This window comes from Fukomys damarensis, unplaced genomic scaffold (assembly GCF_012274545.1).
Source record: "Fukomys damarensis isolate Sample0158 unplaced genomic scaffold, DMR_v1.0_HiC HiC_scaffold_15, whole genome shotgun sequence".
NCBI classification, from domain to species: domain Eukaryota; kingdom Metazoa; phylum Chordata; class Mammalia; order Rodentia; family Bathyergidae; genus Fukomys; species Fukomys damarensis.
Window position 1 is genome coordinate 19,670,719 of NW_022900927.1, and position 18,662 is coordinate 19,689,380.

The 18,662-nt window shown below is 45.0% G+C and overlaps 1 protein-coding gene across 3 annotated transcripts; it reads left to right on the forward strand.

Moving 5' to 3' along the window:
• Window positions 1-4,983: 4,983 nt before the first annotated feature.
• On the forward strand, window positions 4,984-9,366 carry Prr13 (proline rich 13). 3 transcript variants are annotated; one of them, XM_010609312.3, is made up of 4 exons: window positions 4,984-5,080; window positions 5,633-5,671; window positions 6,627-6,988; window positions 9,012-9,366. In XM_010609312.3, the coding sequence occupies exons 2-4, from the start codon at window positions 5,653-5,655 to the stop codon at window positions 9,051-9,053; spliced, it is 423 nt and encodes a 140-aa protein (XP_010607614.1). In that variant the 5' UTR covers window positions 4,984-5,080; window positions 5,633-5,652; the 3' UTR covers window positions 9,054-9,366. The 3 variants fall into 3 exon arrangements, with proteins under 3 accessions (XP_010607614.1, XP_019060831.1, XP_010607615.1); XM_019205286.2 differs by having other exon boundaries at window positions 5,001-5,080; window positions 5,601-5,671; XM_010609313.3 differs by having other exon boundaries at window positions 5,001-5,069.
• The last annotated feature ends 9,296 nt before the right edge of the window (window positions 9,367-18,662 follow it).

The following is an 18,662-nucleotide window of genomic DNA, read 5'->3' on the forward strand; positions in this document are numbered from 1 at the left end:
TTAAAATGTTTATAAAATCTTGACAAATTATGAGAAATACAAAATGCCATGAAATAAAAATGTACAGGGCTTGGGTTTTAGCTCAGTGGCACTGCGCCTGCCTCACCAATACAAGCTCCTGAGTTCAATCCCCACTATCAAAAAAAAAAAGGAACGTACAACCTGGTGATGAGCATAAGCTATATGCTAATTGAAAATCACCTTATTTGGCTGGAGATACAGCTCAGTGGCCGAATACTTCCCTAGCATGGCCAAGATCTGCGTTTAATCCTCAGCCTGGAAAAAAAAAAAAAGAATACAACCTATAGTCACTGCAGTGGTGCACTCCTGTAATCCCAGCAACTTGAAAGGCAGAGACAGATTCCAAGCCAGCCTGAGCAATTTTGGGACACTCTGCCTCAAAATAAAATAAGAGCTGAAGATATAGTTCAGTGGTACACTTGTACCAGTATTAGTACGTGTCGAGCGCCTGGGATCAAATCTTCAGCACAACAAAAAAACCAAAACCAAAACCAAAGGATCATCCAACCAACCAACCAAACTGTGATCACAGAGAGACAGACAAATTCTAACAGAGGGATATTTTGCATAATGCCAGACCAGCTGTTCAAAGCTGTTAAGGTCATCAAAACAAAAAGTCTGAGAGGCTATCAATAGGAGCTATCCCAGAGGAGCATAAGGAGATCTGACAACACAATGTGGTAACAGAAAGGACTACATCGATCAGCTTGACATGGCCACAGATATCTGGCCATGATTGCTCTAGAATAATCCTTGCTTTCTCTTGCATACTTTCCAGAAAGCCAAAATAACTTACAAAGTAAATGGTAACAGAGTACAAAGTAACAAGTAACAAAACAGTTACTGTGTTGGAGTTTTACAACTTGATTTTGACACCGAATATGGGCTTGCCTCTTCAATGGTACTTTAAAATTAACCAGGTATACTGGGCGTGGTGGTACACACCTGTAATTCCACCACTTGAAGGGCTGAGGTCACTACGGATACATAGTGCATTCAAGACCAGCCTGAACTACAAAGAGAGACCCTAACTCAGAAAACAAAGAATAAGACAAACTGGGTACATTACAGTTAGTATGAAGTTACTCTTTTCATAAACCCATGCACACACCCCTCCTTCTAGTCCAAGTTGTGGAGAACCAGCTGGTCATTTGGCTAACCAGGACCACACTTCCTTCAGGAAATCTCCCAATAAATTGCACTCTCTCCAGTCTTAGATTTTCTGTCTATGGCACATAGATTAGGACTGGGTTGTTCTGGAGCAAGGACAAAGGGCAAAAACTAAAGAAAGCTGAATAAAGAGTGGAGTTTCATGAAAATGTTTTTATCAGGCCAGGGATTTAACTCAGTGGCACCACGCCTGCCTTGCAACTGCAAGATCCTGAGTTCCATCCCCAGTACTTGGGGAAGAAAAATGTATCTTCCCGGTCCCACCTTCTGGAGTTTCACTAATAATCATGTACCAGCTTGGCTCATGGGAGCTCAGGGTGTACATTAGTATTAAAGCCTGTGCTCAGCATATGCCAGGTCCTTGGTTCAATCCCCAGCACTACACAGTTGGTTCATTAATTATAACAAACATATAATCTTATTGCCGTAAGAAGTTCATTAATAAAGAGAAGTGAGTGTGGGGCTTATGGAAACTATACCATCTTTGTAATTTTTCTGAAAATCTAAAGAGTATCTAAAAATGAAGTTTATTTAATAAAGAAGAAGAACAACAACGAAGTAGGTGCAGTGGCACCTGACTGTAATCCCAGTTCTCTGGGAGGCTGAGGCAGGAGGATCACAAGTTCAAGTGCACCCTGGGCAACTTAATGACTTAGTGAAACCTTGTCTCAAATTTTTAAAAATTTTAAAAAGGCAAATATCCTTACCACAAAAAGAAAGAAAGTAAGCAACAAGAAGGCAAATGAATGAAAACCAGCTGAGAGTAGTGGTGTATTCCTGTAATGCCAGCCTTCACGAGGTCGAGGCAAGAGTGTGACTACCAGGCCAGCCCGGAATATAGGAAGTTTGAAGCCAGTCAGGACTATAAAGCGAAATCCTATCTCAACAACAACAATAACAACAAAACAACCTGAGTCAATTGCAGAGTGCACTCCTGTAATCCCAGGCACTTGACAGCAAAAGAAGCCTTACATTCCGGGCAAGACTAGGCAATCTACTGAGACCTTGTCTCAAGATTAAACAAATCAATAAAAAGGGCTGGGATGTAGCTCAGTGTAAAGTGCCCCTGAGCAATATCTCCAGTTGTGCAAATAACAAAGCAAACCTACACACACAGAGGGGGATGGTGACACATGCCTATAATTCTAGCTGTCTGGGAAGCTCCAGCAGGAGGATTTCAAGTTTAAGCCCACCTTCGGCAATTTAGGAAGTTAGTGAAATGCTGACTCAAAATTTTAAAAACTAAAAAGGCGGGTGTTATGGTTTTATGTTTAGTTATTCCCTCTCATAGGTGGGGCACTGCCCTCCTTTGTGCTGGAGATGGAAAAGTTTCCCAGAATGCAGCCATCTAGGCACTCAGAGGCCTCCACAGCCATGATTCAAGGGACTCAGCTCCTGCTGCAGCTCGTGGCAGACCCTAGCACCATGCAGGTGGTGTTAGCTTTCTACGCATGCAGGATGCAAGAGTTGTGGGGTCAGGGAGGCTTCCACCCAGATTTGAGAAGACCTGGGAGGGCAGGCGGCAGTAGGCTACCAAGAGGGTGGTACGTGAAGCTTTGAGAGGAAAGCTGTAATGCAGTGCAGACCCCAGGAAGTTGGAGAAGCCAGGAATGTGGAATGTCTGAAGAAAGCTTCAGGCAGTGAGCAGAGCCAGTCCAACAGAGGAGCTATAAGGGCTGCTACTGACAATGCCATGGGGTGGGGCCACCCAAGCTCATTGCAGTTCACATCCTTTTCTTTGTGTGTCGGGGTACCAGGGATTGAACTCAGGACCTTGCACAGGAAGGCACAGCACCACTAAGACACATCCCTGGCCCTTGGAGTTCGCATCTTTGCCCCAGGTACTGGACATGGATCTACGGAAGTTAATGTTTGCCGTGCTGGGTTCTGGTCTTGCCTTGTCCCATTGGTTTCTACTCCCTATTGCTCCCTTTTGGAATGTGAATGTGTACTTTGTGCCATTGTATATTGTCTAACTTTTGTTGTTTTGTTTTGTTTTGCTTTTTGAGACAGGGTCTCAGTATGTAGTTCAGGGTGGCCTTGAACTTGTGGCAATCTTCCTGCCTCAGGCTCCCAAGTGCTGGGATTACAGGCAGGCAGCACCGTGCCCAGCTGGACTGGGACTTTCCAGCACTGCCAAGACTGTTAAGACTTTGGTGACCCGTAGAGATGGACTAAATGCATTTTGCATAAAGAGATGTGCATGAGTCTTCTAGACAGAATATTGTGGCTTATAGCTAGATGTCCCCCAAGAGCCTCAGGAACTCACAGGTGGGGCTTTGGAAGGTAACCGAATTATGAGGGAGCTACAGCTGGCTTGCTGTTAGGAGATGGGGCCTTTCAGAGCTGTATCACTGGGGGTGTGACCTGGAAGTCCATATCTCTGCCTCAGGCTTGTCCCCTCTCTCCTGACTTCCTGGTCACCGTGATGTGAGCAACTTTCTTCTGCCACTCCCTTCCACCATACCTTGGAGCCAGGCAGCTAGGGACTAAACAAAGGAGACAAAACAAACCTATCTTCCTGTTGTGGGTGTCAGGTCTTGTGTCCTAGCAATGAGAAAGTGACTAAGGCACCTAGGGATGCAGCTTAGTGGGTAGGTCCTAGGTTCAATCCCCAGTCCTAGAAGAGAAAAACAACCTCACAAAAAACAAGCCATGTGTGGTGATGTGTAACTATAGTTTCAGTTCTCCAGAAAGCTGAGGCAGGAGGATTGCCTAATAGGACCAGCACAAAAAAAGACATAAAATACAATAATAAATAACCCAAATGGATACATCAATACTTCTTTCAAACTCAACTTTACCAAAAAGAAGTCTATGGGCATACTACATTTTGGCCCATACCACCCTGAGAGGGCCTGCTCTCTTCTGATATTGGAAACTAAGCAGGCTTGGGCCTGGTTAGTAGTTTCTCAGTGTGGTGATGTGTGCTTATAATGCCAGCACTCAGGAGGCTGAGGCAAGAGGATTACTGTGAGTTCCAGGCCAGCCTGGGCTACATAGTGAGTTCCAGGCAAGCCTGAACTGCATAGTAAGACCTTGTCTCAAAAACAAACACCTGTGGGGTGGGATTAAGCTCAGGGGTGCCACCTGCCTCGCAAAGGCAAGGTCCTCAGTGAGTTTGATCACTATAACCAAAACACACAAACAAACAAACAAACACCCCAAAAAACCCAAACAAACAAAAAGGTGGTCTTCCGGAAGTATTTGCGAGAAAAAAAGGATGAATTCGGTGTGTTTTTCTGGGGCTGGGACTGAGGGCAAGGAGAGGTGAAGGAGAGGCATTAGAGAGGACCCTCTTGGTTTCTACTTTCGGGAACTTCACAAGGGCAGTGCTCTACAACTGACATAGGAAACCTGGGAGAAATTAGGGAATCTTGCTTTTTCCCCAAGGGCGTTTGTTTGCTTCTTAGGAGATAGAACAGGGAAGTGGCAATATTAAGCTTTCAGCAGCTGCCTTTCCTTTTCTAGAGAATTCTGTGAATATCTGTATTACAACACTTATCACGGTGTTGACACATTTTAATGTGTCACAGCCACCGACTGAAGTTTCTCTCCCTTTCACAGGGACTTTGCCCGCGGCCGGGTCTGGACCCTCTTGGCCCCGCCCCCGCGTGTTCCGTCCCGCCCCTTTCCCTGCCCCCAAGAGCAAAGCGCCGGGTAGTTTCTCAGCGTGGACCCCGCCCCAAAGGGCTGGACCCTGTCCCGTAGCAACCGTCTCCTCTTAGTCTAGTAGCACCACAGTGATTGGCGGGTCCGGCCTCCAATCATTATGGCGACTGACCAAGTAGGCGGCAACACAGGCGGAGGCAGGAGTAAGAGACTCGGCTGACCAGGAAGTGAGAGCGGAGACTGGAGAGGACGGACCTAGCCCGGCGGTAGGAGAAAGGTGACCCGGGATCTGGAGAGCTCCATTTCTTCCTTTCCCGCGCCAGGGCTCCTTTGCAGTCGGGGGCTAGGCTCTCCATTTGCTCTTTCTTGGGAGGCAGGGCTGTGTTGGCTTCCATACTTGAGGATTTTGGGCTTCCTCTCCTTTCTCGTCCGGAGACGGATCTGTTGGCCTGCGAGGGGCTCCTCTTCGGGGACTGCGGGGCGTGTAAGGCTGAGATCCATGTAGGTGGTTAAGGTCCTCAGGTGTCAGGCCGAGGGACAGGGACAAGAGAGACGGAGATCTGAGATTCGCGGGCTCTGCCCCTTTCCCAGGAGTTGGACACTTGGGTGTGGCCGGTGGTAGGGAAAAGGTGTAGGGGCCCTGGGAACTAGATTCCTGTGGTTAGGAAACTGAAAATAGAGTAGGGATTGAAGAAGAAAGAAGTGGAACGATTTCTTAGATGGAGGTTGTGGTGGTTCTCCAAGTGGGGTGGACGCTGGGGTTGGGTTCAGGCCTTAAATTCCTTCTGCACCTCCAGATCCATGAGCTGTGCCTCTTTTATGTCCTCAGGCTAGGGGAAACACCTGAACATGTGGAATCCCAGTGCTGGTAAGTATTTGGGAAATCTATCCCAGTATCATGCATTAAAAAAAAGAAAAATTTATATATATCTATATATCTATATATCTATATATCTATATATCTATATATCTATATATCTATATATCTATATATCTATATATCTATATAGATATATATATATACATATTTTGAGACAGGGTCTCAGTATGTAGCCCATAGTGGCCTCGAACTTGTGGTGATCTTCCTGCCTCAGCTTCCAAAATGCTGCGATTACAGATGTGCACCACCATGCCGGGCAATTTTGCTTTTGTTTTCTGAGACAGCTTCTCTATGTAGTTCAGGGTGGTCTTGAACTCCTGTGTAGCCCAGGGTGACCTTGAACTCATCTCCAGCCTCAGCCTGGATGCTGGGATTACAGGCCTGCTCTACCTCACCTGGATCCATTTTTTTTCCCTTGGCACTCCAGACTATAGAACGGGAAGTTTGCATACCTTCCTTCAACCCTTTCTCAAACCTCTAAAAGCAAAGTCCTTCAACCACTGCTACCAAGTTTTTCACTTTCATAGAGTGTACTGGGGAGAGTTCGCTGCCCAGCCTACTTCTCTCTTTGGCTCTATCAAGGACATTTACCTTTTTCTCACCAACTCTGTTTTGTCTCTGACCTCCTTACCTTGCCATTTCCCTTTAATTGTTGGCTGAGAAAGTAAAAATCCACCCTCCCATACTGGAGATTAAACCCAGGGTCTTTACTCTGAGGAACATCCCTGACTTTCCTCCTTCCCTTTAATTGTTGGGTGAGAAAGTAAAAATCCACCCTCCCATCCTGGGAATCAAGCCCAGGGTCTTTACTCTGAGGAACATCCCTGACCTTCCTCCCTACTTTCCTCTCTCTCTCTGTCTCTCTCTTTCTGTCTTTCCCTCTCTCTTCTTTCATCAGAGGTTCTGAGAAATTCTAATATTTATTCTCTGATTCTTCCACCAGGCTACCAAGGGCCAAACCCATGTCCACCAAACCCTGAGTGCTCTGGAGGTTCCCATCCTGTGTGTCCACCACATCCATCAGCTGTCAATCCAGCCTTTCCTCCTGGCACGTGCCCCCCTCCCCCGGGGAATCCAGCTTTCCCTCCATGTGGGCCAGGTTATCCTGTGCCCCAGCCAGGGTGTCCAAGACCACATCCCTCAGGTCCCTATCCTCCTCCATGCCCCCCGCCGGCCCCTGGCATGCATCCTGTGAACCCTATGGCCCCTGGCATGGTGTGCCCAGGGATGGTGATGGACAAGAAGATGAGGAAGAAAATGAAGAAAGCTCATAAAAAGGCACACAAACACCACAAGCATGGCAAGGTCAGTGCCCTCAGGAGCTGGGCTAGGGAAGGGCTTCTGCCCCTCAGAGGGATAGGCAGGCAGAGCTGGGTCAGAAGGATTCAGTCTGTGGCTATAAGAGATGGCATTTGTGCTGTGGTGGAATCTTGTTCTTCCTTTTTGTAAAGGACTCCTACTGTTAAGAATCTGATAATCTTGGGAAGAAATTTTGGGCCCCTCCTATCTTGAAGGGACTACAGGAAGGAAGCCCATATGGGCAGCAGAGTGAAAAGCCCATCTTGACTGCCTCACTGTCTCAGAACTTTGGCCCTTCCCCAGGTGCAGGCGTTGGCAAGTTGGGCGCACCCTCCGAAGTTGTCCAAATGTCAACTAATCGAGTCAGTCTTTTGACAGAGTCTTATATAATAATTAATAGAATGATAATCTGGCCCCGGTTCCTTTCTCTATGTCAAAGTTCCCAGGGTGTTGTGTTAATGACATAGGCAGTTTCCACACATGACTCAGCCTCAAACAAAGCCTAGGCTTAGGGAGTTCATACTCAGCCCAAATAGAAAGTATCTTCCTTCTGCAGGAATGCTAACTGGCAAGAATAGGAGCAACTCTGTTGGCTTAGAGAAGGAAGAATGGAATCTGAATCTTGGAGAGTCCTTAAATTACATTAGAGTGCTCAGTATTTATTTGCTTTGTAGATTTGGGCTTTCATTACTTTTTCTTTTTTCCTTTTGGTTTTTGAGACAGGGTCTCCTTATATAGTTCGGGAGGCCTTGAGTTCACTATGTAGCCCAGGCTGACTCAGATTCATGTCGATCCTCCTGCCTCAACCTCCCCAAGGGGTGACTTTATAGGCTTGTTGCCACCATGCCCAGCATAGGCTCTTGTTCCTGATTCTGTGTCTTTGGAAGGAAAAGCAAGATTGAATGAGGGAGAAATTACCCTGCACAGAGTAGAAAAAAAAATTTGTTCATTGTTTGAGACAGGGTCTCACTGTCTAGTTTAGTTTAGACTGGTCTTGAAGTCACTGTGTAGTCTAAGCTGACCTGAAACTCTCAGAGATCCTCCTGCCTCAGCCTTCTAAGTGCTGTGATTACAGGCAAGTGCACTGTGCCAGATAAAAATGTTTTCACTGGTAGCATTGATGAAAGTATGTGTGTATAGAATCTTGGGTAGGGCAAAAAAAAAATTTTTTTGTTGATTCTTTGAGACAGGGTCTCACTGTCTAAGTTTAGTTTAGGCTGGTCTTGAAGTCACTGTGTAGTCTAAGCTGACCTGAAACTCTCAGAGATCCTCCTGCCTCAGCCTTCTAAGTGCTGTGATTACAGGCAAGTGCACTGTGCCAGATAAAAATGTTTTCACTGGTAGCATTGATGAAAGTATGTGTGTATAGAATCTTGGGTAGGGCACCCCAGCCTTTTCTCCCACTTTCTCCACTTTCTTTTTGTTGGGGCTTAGGTTAAAAATGGAGATTGACACATGCAGCTGCTGTTTGTACTCTTCTTCGATTCATATAATCTAATTTGTTAGATTCGAAGGGACTTTGCATGCAGCTATTCTGTAGGCATTTATATGGTAACAGCTATTTCCTAAGACTGCACTATGCTTGTGCCTGTAATGTATTTTTTCCTTGATCTTGGCTCAGGTATGAAAATGTGGAAACATGATCCAAAGATATTATGTGAAATTCCGTGCAGTGTTTATAGGATGATTCAATCCAATCCTGTAAGGCTCACTGCTGATGGAACCCTGGCTTTTGTTGTTTTTTCAGAGTGCTGGCTGCATTTGAGTATCCACGTGGTACAGCACTGAGTTTTGTTTTGTTTTGTTTTTGGTATCGGGGATGGAACTCAGGACTTTTCACTTGCGAGGCAGGCATGGTGCCATTGAGCTAAATTCCCAGCCCTGGGTTTTGTCGTTTAAGGGACAGTCTGGTCAAGAGTCCTGCTCTTAGGATGCCTGGGTGGTGGGGTGGGGCACCAAGGAATGGCCCACAGAGTGATGGAAGGTCATTTGGATCTGATGCTATGTCCTTTCCCCTTTCCCCTTGCAGCATTCCTCCTCTTCCTCCTCTTCCAGCAGTGACTCTGATTGAACACAGGGCCTGGACCCTGGACCCTGGACCCTCCCCTCGAGTCTCACCAGTCCTGCTCTCCCATCAAGCTTCAGCTGCTGCGCATTGTACTGGGGGAGATTAGCCCTCTCCGCCCCACCCCGCCTTCCCCTGCTGGTCACCCCTGGTCCCTAGGGACTTGGGAATAGGTCTGCCCTGGGATAGCAAAGCCCATCTTCTCCCTGCTTGATAGATCTAAGGCTGAGCTAAATGCTGAAAATAAGCTTACTATCTGTAAAATGTGATTTTTTTTGCACTTTCTTTTGTAATATTAATGATGGGGGGGTGGGGGAAATTTTCTGAAGGTGAAAAGCCTGTACCTTTTTCTGTAATGATGGCACACTGTGGTGACTTAGTGACAAATATATTTGCCAGCCTCGGGATTGCTGGGATCACAGGTGTTCACCACACCCAGCTCCCAGCAGGTCTTTTATTGACAGTGCTAATCATCGCAAGGCCGATTGGAAATGTAGTCATCTGGTTTACCAAGTCTACTGCCCTTTTAGAAGCTGATCTTTATCCTTAGCTCAATATACTGAGGTCCTACTCATGCTCCAGCTTTCAGTGCAAATAAAGCTATTTTTCCTGGTCTCTGTTCACCATTACCTCGACTGACTCACCACATTGATCTGCGTTGCTGTTCTGAGGATGTTTAAAGAATAGCACTTTCTGTAAAGAACCAGATATCAGTAAGGAAGGAAAGAAACACATGTTTCCTATGTTTCTTTCCTTCCTTTTTGTTGTTTTTCTTCTTGATACTGGGGATCAAACCCAGCTGCATTCTACCACTGAGCTATGTCCTCTGTATTTTTCTTTTTTTTGGTACCACGATTCAAACTCAGGACCTCGAAAGGCAGGCTCCTCAGTCCTTTTGAGACAGACACTTGTTAAGTTCCCCCAGGCTGGCCTCAAACTTGCAGTCCTCTTCCCTTAGCCTCCCAAGGAGCTGGGAATGGATATAGCATGTTTTTAAAATCTGGTAGATAGATTTTCACTACTGGCTGCCTACCAACTGTGAAGAGTAATGTTAGGCCCAAATTTACTGAATACGACTCATTTTGGGGGATACCAGAGATCAAACTCGGGACCTTGTGCTTTTGAGGCAGATCTTGGCACCACTGAGCCAAATCCCTGGCCCTGAATAAGATTCTTTATGGATAAGGCTCTACAAATCAGGTTTTAAGGAACTGGGTGATATGTCAAGGACTGTGTGATGACCCATGCCTAAAATCTTGGCTGTCAGGAGGCTGAGGCAGGAGGATCACCACACATTGGAGGCCTGTCTATGCTACATCGTGAGTTCAAGGCCAGTCTGCACTGCATAGCAAGACCTTGTCTCAAAAAACAAACAAAGTAAAAACCGAGGGGAGCACTAGGTGATTTTATACCTTGCATACTTTTATCCACGGGGGCTTTGTTTTTGCTGTGTAGTGTAGGCTGACCTCCACACTTTTTTTTTGGGGATGGGGCCAACATGTTATACATTGCAGACTGGCCTTGAGCTCACTGTGTAGATCAGGCTAGTCTTAGGCTGCAGTCTTCCTGCCTCTGCCTCCCAAGTACTGGAATATACGCATGTTCCATCATGCCTGGCGACTCATTTGGTTCTTAAAGATCTGTGGAATGGAGAGAAAGGACGTTAATGAGAAACGATTAAGAAAAATAGGTTTTTGGAAATACCAGAGGGACAGGAAAGGTGTTCCATGCCTGTAATCCCAGCTATTTGAGAGGCTGAATGAAGCATGAGGATCACAAGTTCCAGGACAGCATGGGCAACTTTGTGAGACTCAGAAGGGCTGGGGGATGTAGCTCAGCAGTGAAATGCTTCTGGATACAATTTCTGGACTGATCCTCAATATTACAGGAGAGAGAACATTACCAGAAGGGTATAACAGAAATATTCTCACTTGGAAGGGATGGAGGAAGCAAAGACAACTTCACCGAAAAAGAGACCTAGGAATACCTCTTGGTTTTTAAAAAAATGTTCCATCTTTTTTTGTTGTTTGTTTTTGTTTTTGTTTTTGTTCGGAGACAAGGTGTCCCTGTGTAGTCCAGATTGGCCTTGAATTTACGTTTTTCCTTCTGCTTCAGCCTTCTGCATGCTGGGATTACGGGCATGGGCCACATGGCTGGCTTCTTTTTGTTTTAGGTTGAGAAAGTCTGTTTAAATTGCCCTGCCTGGCTTTGAATTGGCAATGCTTTCCTCAGGCTTCCAAGTCACTGGGGTTGCAGGCTTGCACCACCCAACATTCTCTGCTTCTACCTCTGGGATGTTGAGTGACAAATATGGGTACCATAGAATAAACAGACTTATCAAGAGCATGACAGAGAGAGAGTGGGAAGCCTTTGCTCGGGGGCAGAGTCGTGCAGCTCCTCAGCATGTCTGTGGAGTGTAAGAGTTAAGTCTCACTTTTACTCCTGGAGCGTGAACAGCCAAGAGGCTTCTACGATGCTGGGCTCAGAAGCTCAGCGAGGCTCCAGGAGCTTGTGGGACAGTGAGAGTCACCCAGGAAGGAACACACCAGGCAAGTTGGCAAATAGACTTTTATTAGTCTGGCCAGATGGCACTCCCGAAGCCAAGTAGCTCAGAGAGGCAGCTAGCTCAGAATCAGAGGCCATTTTATATAGGGCTAAGGGGGGGTTACACTATAAACTTGCAGGAGGAGGACAACTGCAAAGAATCAGTTGATCTGAGCTAGTGGTCATCAAGCATATACTCGACCGTGTCGTACTAATGATCAGCAGATCGATTATCCATTATTCCATTTACAACTTAGATTATAATGTTCAGAACATTCAACTACAGGCAAGCAAGGAGTGGAGTGATTTATGTTGGGTCTCTGTGTTCAGTACAGTTTCCATTTAGTTGCCCAGCTACTTCAAGCAGTTACCTAACAATTCACAATTAATCATTAGTTATCCTATAAGGGATGGGGGGAGCGACAGTCTCTAGGTCGTTTGCTGATAAACATGGAGTCGCTCTAGTTCAGTCAGACTCTTACAGGGAGCACAGGTAACCTAAGTTTCCGAAGTTGGAGAGCGGCTAAACTGAGTTCCTGGAAAGTTGTTCCCCGAGGAAAATGCCGTGTTCGGGTGCTGACGCTGCAAAGATGGATTAAAATGGTCCCTACCCTTTGTGACCTGTGAGATTTCATGGAGCAGACAAGCATGCACATAGGAAGAAAATACAGGAGAAGGACTGTAATAGACAGAGATCATGGAGATACAAAGGCAGGAGTGATCGTCTCCCTGAGAGAATGAGCTGGGGCTAGGCTGGAAATCGGCCTAGTAGGAGTTCCCTGTTTGGTAAATAGCAACTATTTATTTGTTTATTTATTTTTGGTATCAGGGTTCGAACTTGGGCCCTTGCGATTGTGAGGCAGGCGCCAGAACTACTGAGCTAAATCCCCGACCCAGTATCAAGTATTTCTCATGTGCGAGGCACTGACTGCTTTGTAACTTGCATAATCTTCATAGCAACTTTGTGAGGCAGACAGTGGTATTCCCATTTTGTACTTGTGGTAAATGAGGTATTTTGAGGTTATAAACCAAGTATGGCAGTGCACTCCTATAATCCCAGCGCTCTGAAAGGCTGAGGCAGGAGGACAGAAAATTCAAGCCTGGCCTGGGGAATTTATTGAAATTGAAAAAAAGGCTGGAGATAACAGTTGAGTGTGAGGACCTGTGTTCCATTCCAAGAACCAAAATAAAGTCCAGTGTCACGTGACTCATGGTCGGGATGGTTCAGGCCAGATTAGATCTGAGACAGTGTGGCTCTTAACTGCTCTTATCCCAGTGGTTTCCATGCAAAACAGCAGCTTAGGAAGGCTCCGAGTTGTAAGAAGGGGTAGGGTGAAGTTCAAGGGCACCTGAACCTGCGTAAGTACGTAAACACCTGAAAGCAGGAAACAGGGTTGGAGCTGAGGACATGGGGCCAGAAGAGTGGATTTGAGAGAAGTTTCAGTGCCTCAGGCTTGGGACTGAGCGCATCCTACATCCATGACCCGTCCCTGCAGAGAGTTACACTAAAGATACTTACTTGAGCTGCCCCTGCTTATATTCACATTTATGTATAAATATACCTTTACTTTTCTTTTTTCCTGAGACTGGCTCTTGCTGTTGTTCAGGCTGATGTTGAACTCCTGGGCTCAGGTAATCCCTTGCCTCGCCCTCCTGGGTAACAGGGACTAAAAGTGCACCCTATCAGGCCCAGAGGTAGAGGTCTTGCTTTATTTTAAAGCTGCATTCTACTTATTATTTTTAAAATAAATTTTATTGTGTTTTCTTCCATTGCCCCCTGATCTAGTTATTTTATTTATTTACTTATCTATCTATCTATCGGTTTTTTGAAGCAGGTTCTCACCATGTAGTCCAGGGTAGCCTCAAAGTCATTATGTAGCCCAGGCTGACCTCAAAGTCAAGGTGATTCTCCCGCCTCAGCCTCCTGAGGGCTGGGATCACAGGTGTGTGCTACCACACTCAGCTCAGTGGCCTTCTAATTACATCGGAACATCTAACGCCAAGGCCCACTTTTCCAGTGTCCTGGGTGTGGTGGCAATTCTAATGTTTTCTCCTTTAGTCAGTGTGTGTTTCATTGATCAGCTTTTCCTCTTTAAGCACAGAGATATGGGCTTAGGAGGATTGTGGGGTGAAGAGAAAGAGATGTGGATGAATAAGCCAGAAACAGGCAACGAGAGGGAGCTAGAAGGAGAAATCCCAAAGAGGAACAGAAAAGGGCTTCGGTGTAGCTCAGTAGTAGAGCCCTTGTCTAGTATGAGTGAGTCTCAGGGCTCAATTCCCCAGCACTGATAAATGAGAAAACAGAAAGAGAAATTAGGAAGAAAATTCATTGCTTCCACCTTCTGCTAACGGGAGAGCCACATCTTCCCTTATATTTCCCCTTCCTGCCATTTCTGATCCATATGTGGAGCACCTTCCTATTTTTGTTGCTTTGTTTTTATTCCTGTGATTTGTTTTTGTTTCCTTGAAACAGGATCTCACTATGTAGTTCAGGCTGGCCTTGAACTGTCAGAGATCCTCCTGACTCAGCCTCCAGAATACTGCTGGGATAACAGGCAGCTCTCAATTGTTTTTAAAAGTGAAAAGTGAGCTGGGTTTGGTGGTGCACACCTGTAATCCCGGCATTCAGGAGGCTGAGGCAGGAGGATCGCTGTGAGTCCAGGGCCAGCCTGGGCTATGTAATAAGACCCTGTCTCAAAATAAGTGAAAAGTAATACTGTACATTCAGTTGGGAGAAAAAATCACAACTTTTTTTCCTACCCTCCCTTCTTGTTGGGTGGTACTGGGGGATAAACCCAGGACCTTGTGCATGCCAGGTGAGTGCTCCACAGTTGAGCTACACTACTAGCCCATGTAGCATTTTAAATAGTATGTTCAATAAAAAATAAGGTTCCCTTTGCACCCTAGACCTCCCCATGGCAATGATGACTACCAGATTATTTTTTGAAGCTCTAGAGCTATTCCGTGCAGAGGGAAGTCCCTCTTTATTTCTGCCTTACGTTGTTTCTATTGCCCCTCTCTCTGCTTTATAGCAAATTGGAGCTACTGTTGGCTCTGTTTTGGATCTGTCATTTTCTCATCGACTTAGAATTGGTTCTAGCGGGGGATTTAGTTCAGTGGCACCGAGCCTGCCTCACAAGCACAAGGTCCTGAGTTCATTACTCGATACCTAAAACACACACACACACACACACACACACACACACACACACACACACACACACACGATTAGGGGTTCATGTGCTACATAATGATTTTTGTTTTGTTTTGGACTGGGGATTGAACTCGGACCCTATGCTTCTGAGCCAGGGGTTGAACCACTGAGGTAAATCCCTGGCCCACATAATGATATTTTAGTCAAGGACAGATCACATATACTCTGGTGTTTCCAAAACATATTGCCTTAGGCTATTGGGCTTTCTCCAGGGTGTTCTTTTATCTTGCTCTTTCCTCTTTTCCTAGGCCCAAGCTTGCTCTGCACAGCCAGTTTCTCCCTCACTCTTCACTTTTTTTGTATGTGTGGCTTTTTTTGTTTTGTTTGAGACAGGGTCTCACTATGTAGTTGAGAATGACCTGGAACTCACTGTATAGCCCCCGCTGGTGTGAAACTCACAGCGATCCTCTTGCCTCATTCTCCTGAATGCTGGGATTACAGGCGTGTGCCACCACACCAGGCCCTATATGTATATTTTAATAGTACTCAAAATACTATCAACCTTTTGTTATGTTTTGTTTTCTCAGGCTCTCGTAAATTTTTATTTCATTTATTTATTTATTTACTTTTTGAGACAAGGTCTTGTTGTGTAGTTCAGACTGACCTTCAACTCACTATGTAGTCCAGGGTGGCCTCAAACTCACCACCATCACACTACTTCAACTTCTGACTGCTAGCTTTACAGCTATGCAACACTATGCCGCACTTCTTTTTGTAGAATTTTGAATTAGGGTCTTGCTAAATTGCTAAGTTTCACAGACTGGGCTCAAATTTATAATTCTCCTCCCTCAGCTTTCTAGAGTGCTGGGAGATTATAGGCTTTATAAACACTTAACTGCTTTAGGGAATAGATTTTGAAAAATTGGGAGTCCATGCTTATATCTGCCTCTGAGACTTTTACAGGGAACATTCTTAAAACTTTTTTGTAATTTTAATTTTTATTAGTACATGTTTTCAGTTACACAATGACTATATTCATCGTGGGGAGCCGGGCGTGGTGGTGCACACCTGTAATCCCAGCACCCGGGAGGCTGAGGCAGAAGGATTGCTGTGAGTTGGAGACCAGCCTAGGCTATGTAGTGTGTTCCAGATCTCTCTCAACTACATAGTGAGACCTTGGCTCAAAAAAGAAAAGAAAACAAAACAAAACAAAACATTGTGGGGAGTTGGTCCATGTACATATTTTAGCTCTGTGACTCCTTGCACTACCCTCCCCCCTCCCATAAATATGAGACATTTAGATTTCAAGTTGAATCCATGGGAATATGGACTTTTATTCCTGAAGGCAGAAGTTCTGGCCCTCAGTAGTACTCATTCATTGTAGATGGACTTTTTTTTTTTGGTACTGGGGACTGAACTGTGTATCTTGCACTTAAGAGGCAGGTGGTGGAACCACTGAGCTAAATCCCTGGCTAGATCGATCTTGACCCTAGTTTTCCCATTGTCTTTCCCACTCCCTGTTGGTTTCTCCTAGTGGTATTACTTGCCTGGCTGCTAATCTTGTGTCTGCAAGAGCATTGGCCATTCTTTTTTTTTTTCAAGACAGGGTCTCACTATGTAGCTGAAACTGCCCTGGAACTCAGTAGCCTAGACTGATCTCGAACTCACAGTGATCCTCCTGCCTCAGCCTTCCAGTGCTGGGATTACAGGCATGTGCCACCATGCCTGTCTTTTTTTTAATTAAAAAAATTTTTTTTTTGGTACCAGGGATCCAACTCATTGCCTCAGGCTTGCCATGCAGGCACTATGCCTCTGAACCAAATCTCCAGCCCTGCCATTTTTTCTTTTTTTGGTACCAGGGGCCAAACTCTAGTCCTTGTGCTTTTGAGAAGCCAAGTATAGCAAAATTTTTCCTGGGATTTAGCTCAGTGGTTCCACTGCCTGCTTCATAAGTGCAAGGTCCCGAGTTGGATCCCTGGCACCAAAAAAAAAAAAAAAAAAAAAAAAAAAAAAAATTTCCAAAAAAAAAAAAAAGATTTCCACTCAGATGAAGACAGCCACTGCATGAAATCTAAATACACAAGTAGGCACCTTAGCTTTAGGGATTGTGAGTAATGACATGAGTCTTTAGTTTGCTGACTTTTTGGAATCAACACCTTATATCAGGTGGTTTCGTGGCCCCAAGCAAATTTGTGTTCTTGTTTTTCCTTTTATGAAGAATTTATGGATTCATAAATGAATTAGGTATTGTTATTAGATGCATCTGATCTTTCTTTCCTTTTTTTTTTTTTTGGTGCTGAGGATTGAGCCAGGGCCTGTGCGTGCTAAGCACCTCTTACCACTGAACTACACACCTAGTCCCCCATCTGTATCTTTGCTTCTTTTTGGTACTGGGGTTAAACTTGGGACCTTGTGATTGCAAGGCAGGCACAGTGCCACTGAGCTAAATCCCCGGCCCTCATAATTCTCTTAAAATTGCTGCAACTCTTGGCCAGCTCCCATATAGCCATTTGCTCTTTACATTACAGATGGTTTCATGGACAGTTGTCACTTTCACCCTGGGCCTGAGGGGCCCATGAGTCTTAGTGACCCAACAATGAAGTCTTGAGGTTGATCTGATCTTCAGCTCAGGCCTCACAGTAAGCCTGCTCCTCCTCCATTGGCTTTGTTCTGGGTATCCTAATGTTTTCCTACTTTCTTTCTTTCACTATTTGATCATCCTTTGCTCTTGCCAAATGATAACTTTCTTTTTATTTCACCTTGTTCTAATACCGAGCCCCTCATTGGGTCATGGAAGAAAAGGCACGAATCTTCAAGTTTTATTTTCCACTTTAGGAATCTCTTTTCATGTGACTCCAATGATTTGGGGCTACTCAATAAAACTTGACTGATCCTGAAGCCAGAACAAAGGTCCAAAGGATATGAATAAGGTGCATCAATAACCCAGTATTTGTTATCTAATTTCTTTTTTTGAGGTGGGTAGATAGGCGAGCTGGGGATTGAACCCAGGACCTGTGCACTGAGGTACATCTCTAACCATTTTTGTTTTGCTGGTGCTGGAGTTCAAACAGGAGTCCTGTGCAACTGGGTCATACCCCAGCCCTTTATTTTGAGACAGGATCTCACTAAGTTGTGAAGACTGGACTCAATCTTTTTCACCTGCCTTCGTCTCCTTCACTCCTTTACAGGTATGCACCACTATGCCTGGCTTTTTTTAAAAAATTATTATTATTTATTTTAGCAGTGACAAAGTTATTCAAGGAAGTGAGTGGGAGAGAATCTGGCTCTACAGAGTGAGTTTGGGCCAAGAAATAGAAAAAGAGGTTAAGAGCAAAGATAAAAGTACATGACACAGTGCTGGGGATTTAGCTTAGTGGTGCTGCCACCTGCCTTGTAAACACAAGGTCCGAAGTGAAGAAAAGAAAAAAGAAAAAAGCTGGGCTTGGTGGCGCACACCTGTAATCCCAGCACTCCGGAGGCTGTGGCAGGAGGATCACTGTGAGTTCAAGACCAGCCTGGGCTACATAGTCAGTCTCAACTACATAGTGAGACCCTGTCTCAAAAACCAAAAAAGAAAAAGAAAAAACAAACAAACAAAAAAACCAAAAAATAAAAAATAAAAAAAAGTACCTGCCCTATCTGGGAAACACAGCATGAGCTATCATGGAAAGTTATGATAGCCTGGCTTTTTTATTTTTGAGATGGGTCTTACTAAATTGCCTAGGTTGATCTTGAATTTGAAATCCTACTGTGTCAGTCTCATAAGTGCTGGGATTATGGGCACGTGTCACCATGCTTGGCATGTTTTTTTTAATTTAATTACTTTATTTTGGTGCTGGAGATTGAAGCAGGGACTTTTGCACTGAGCTATGACGCCAGACATATTTTACTGATATATATATATATATATATATATA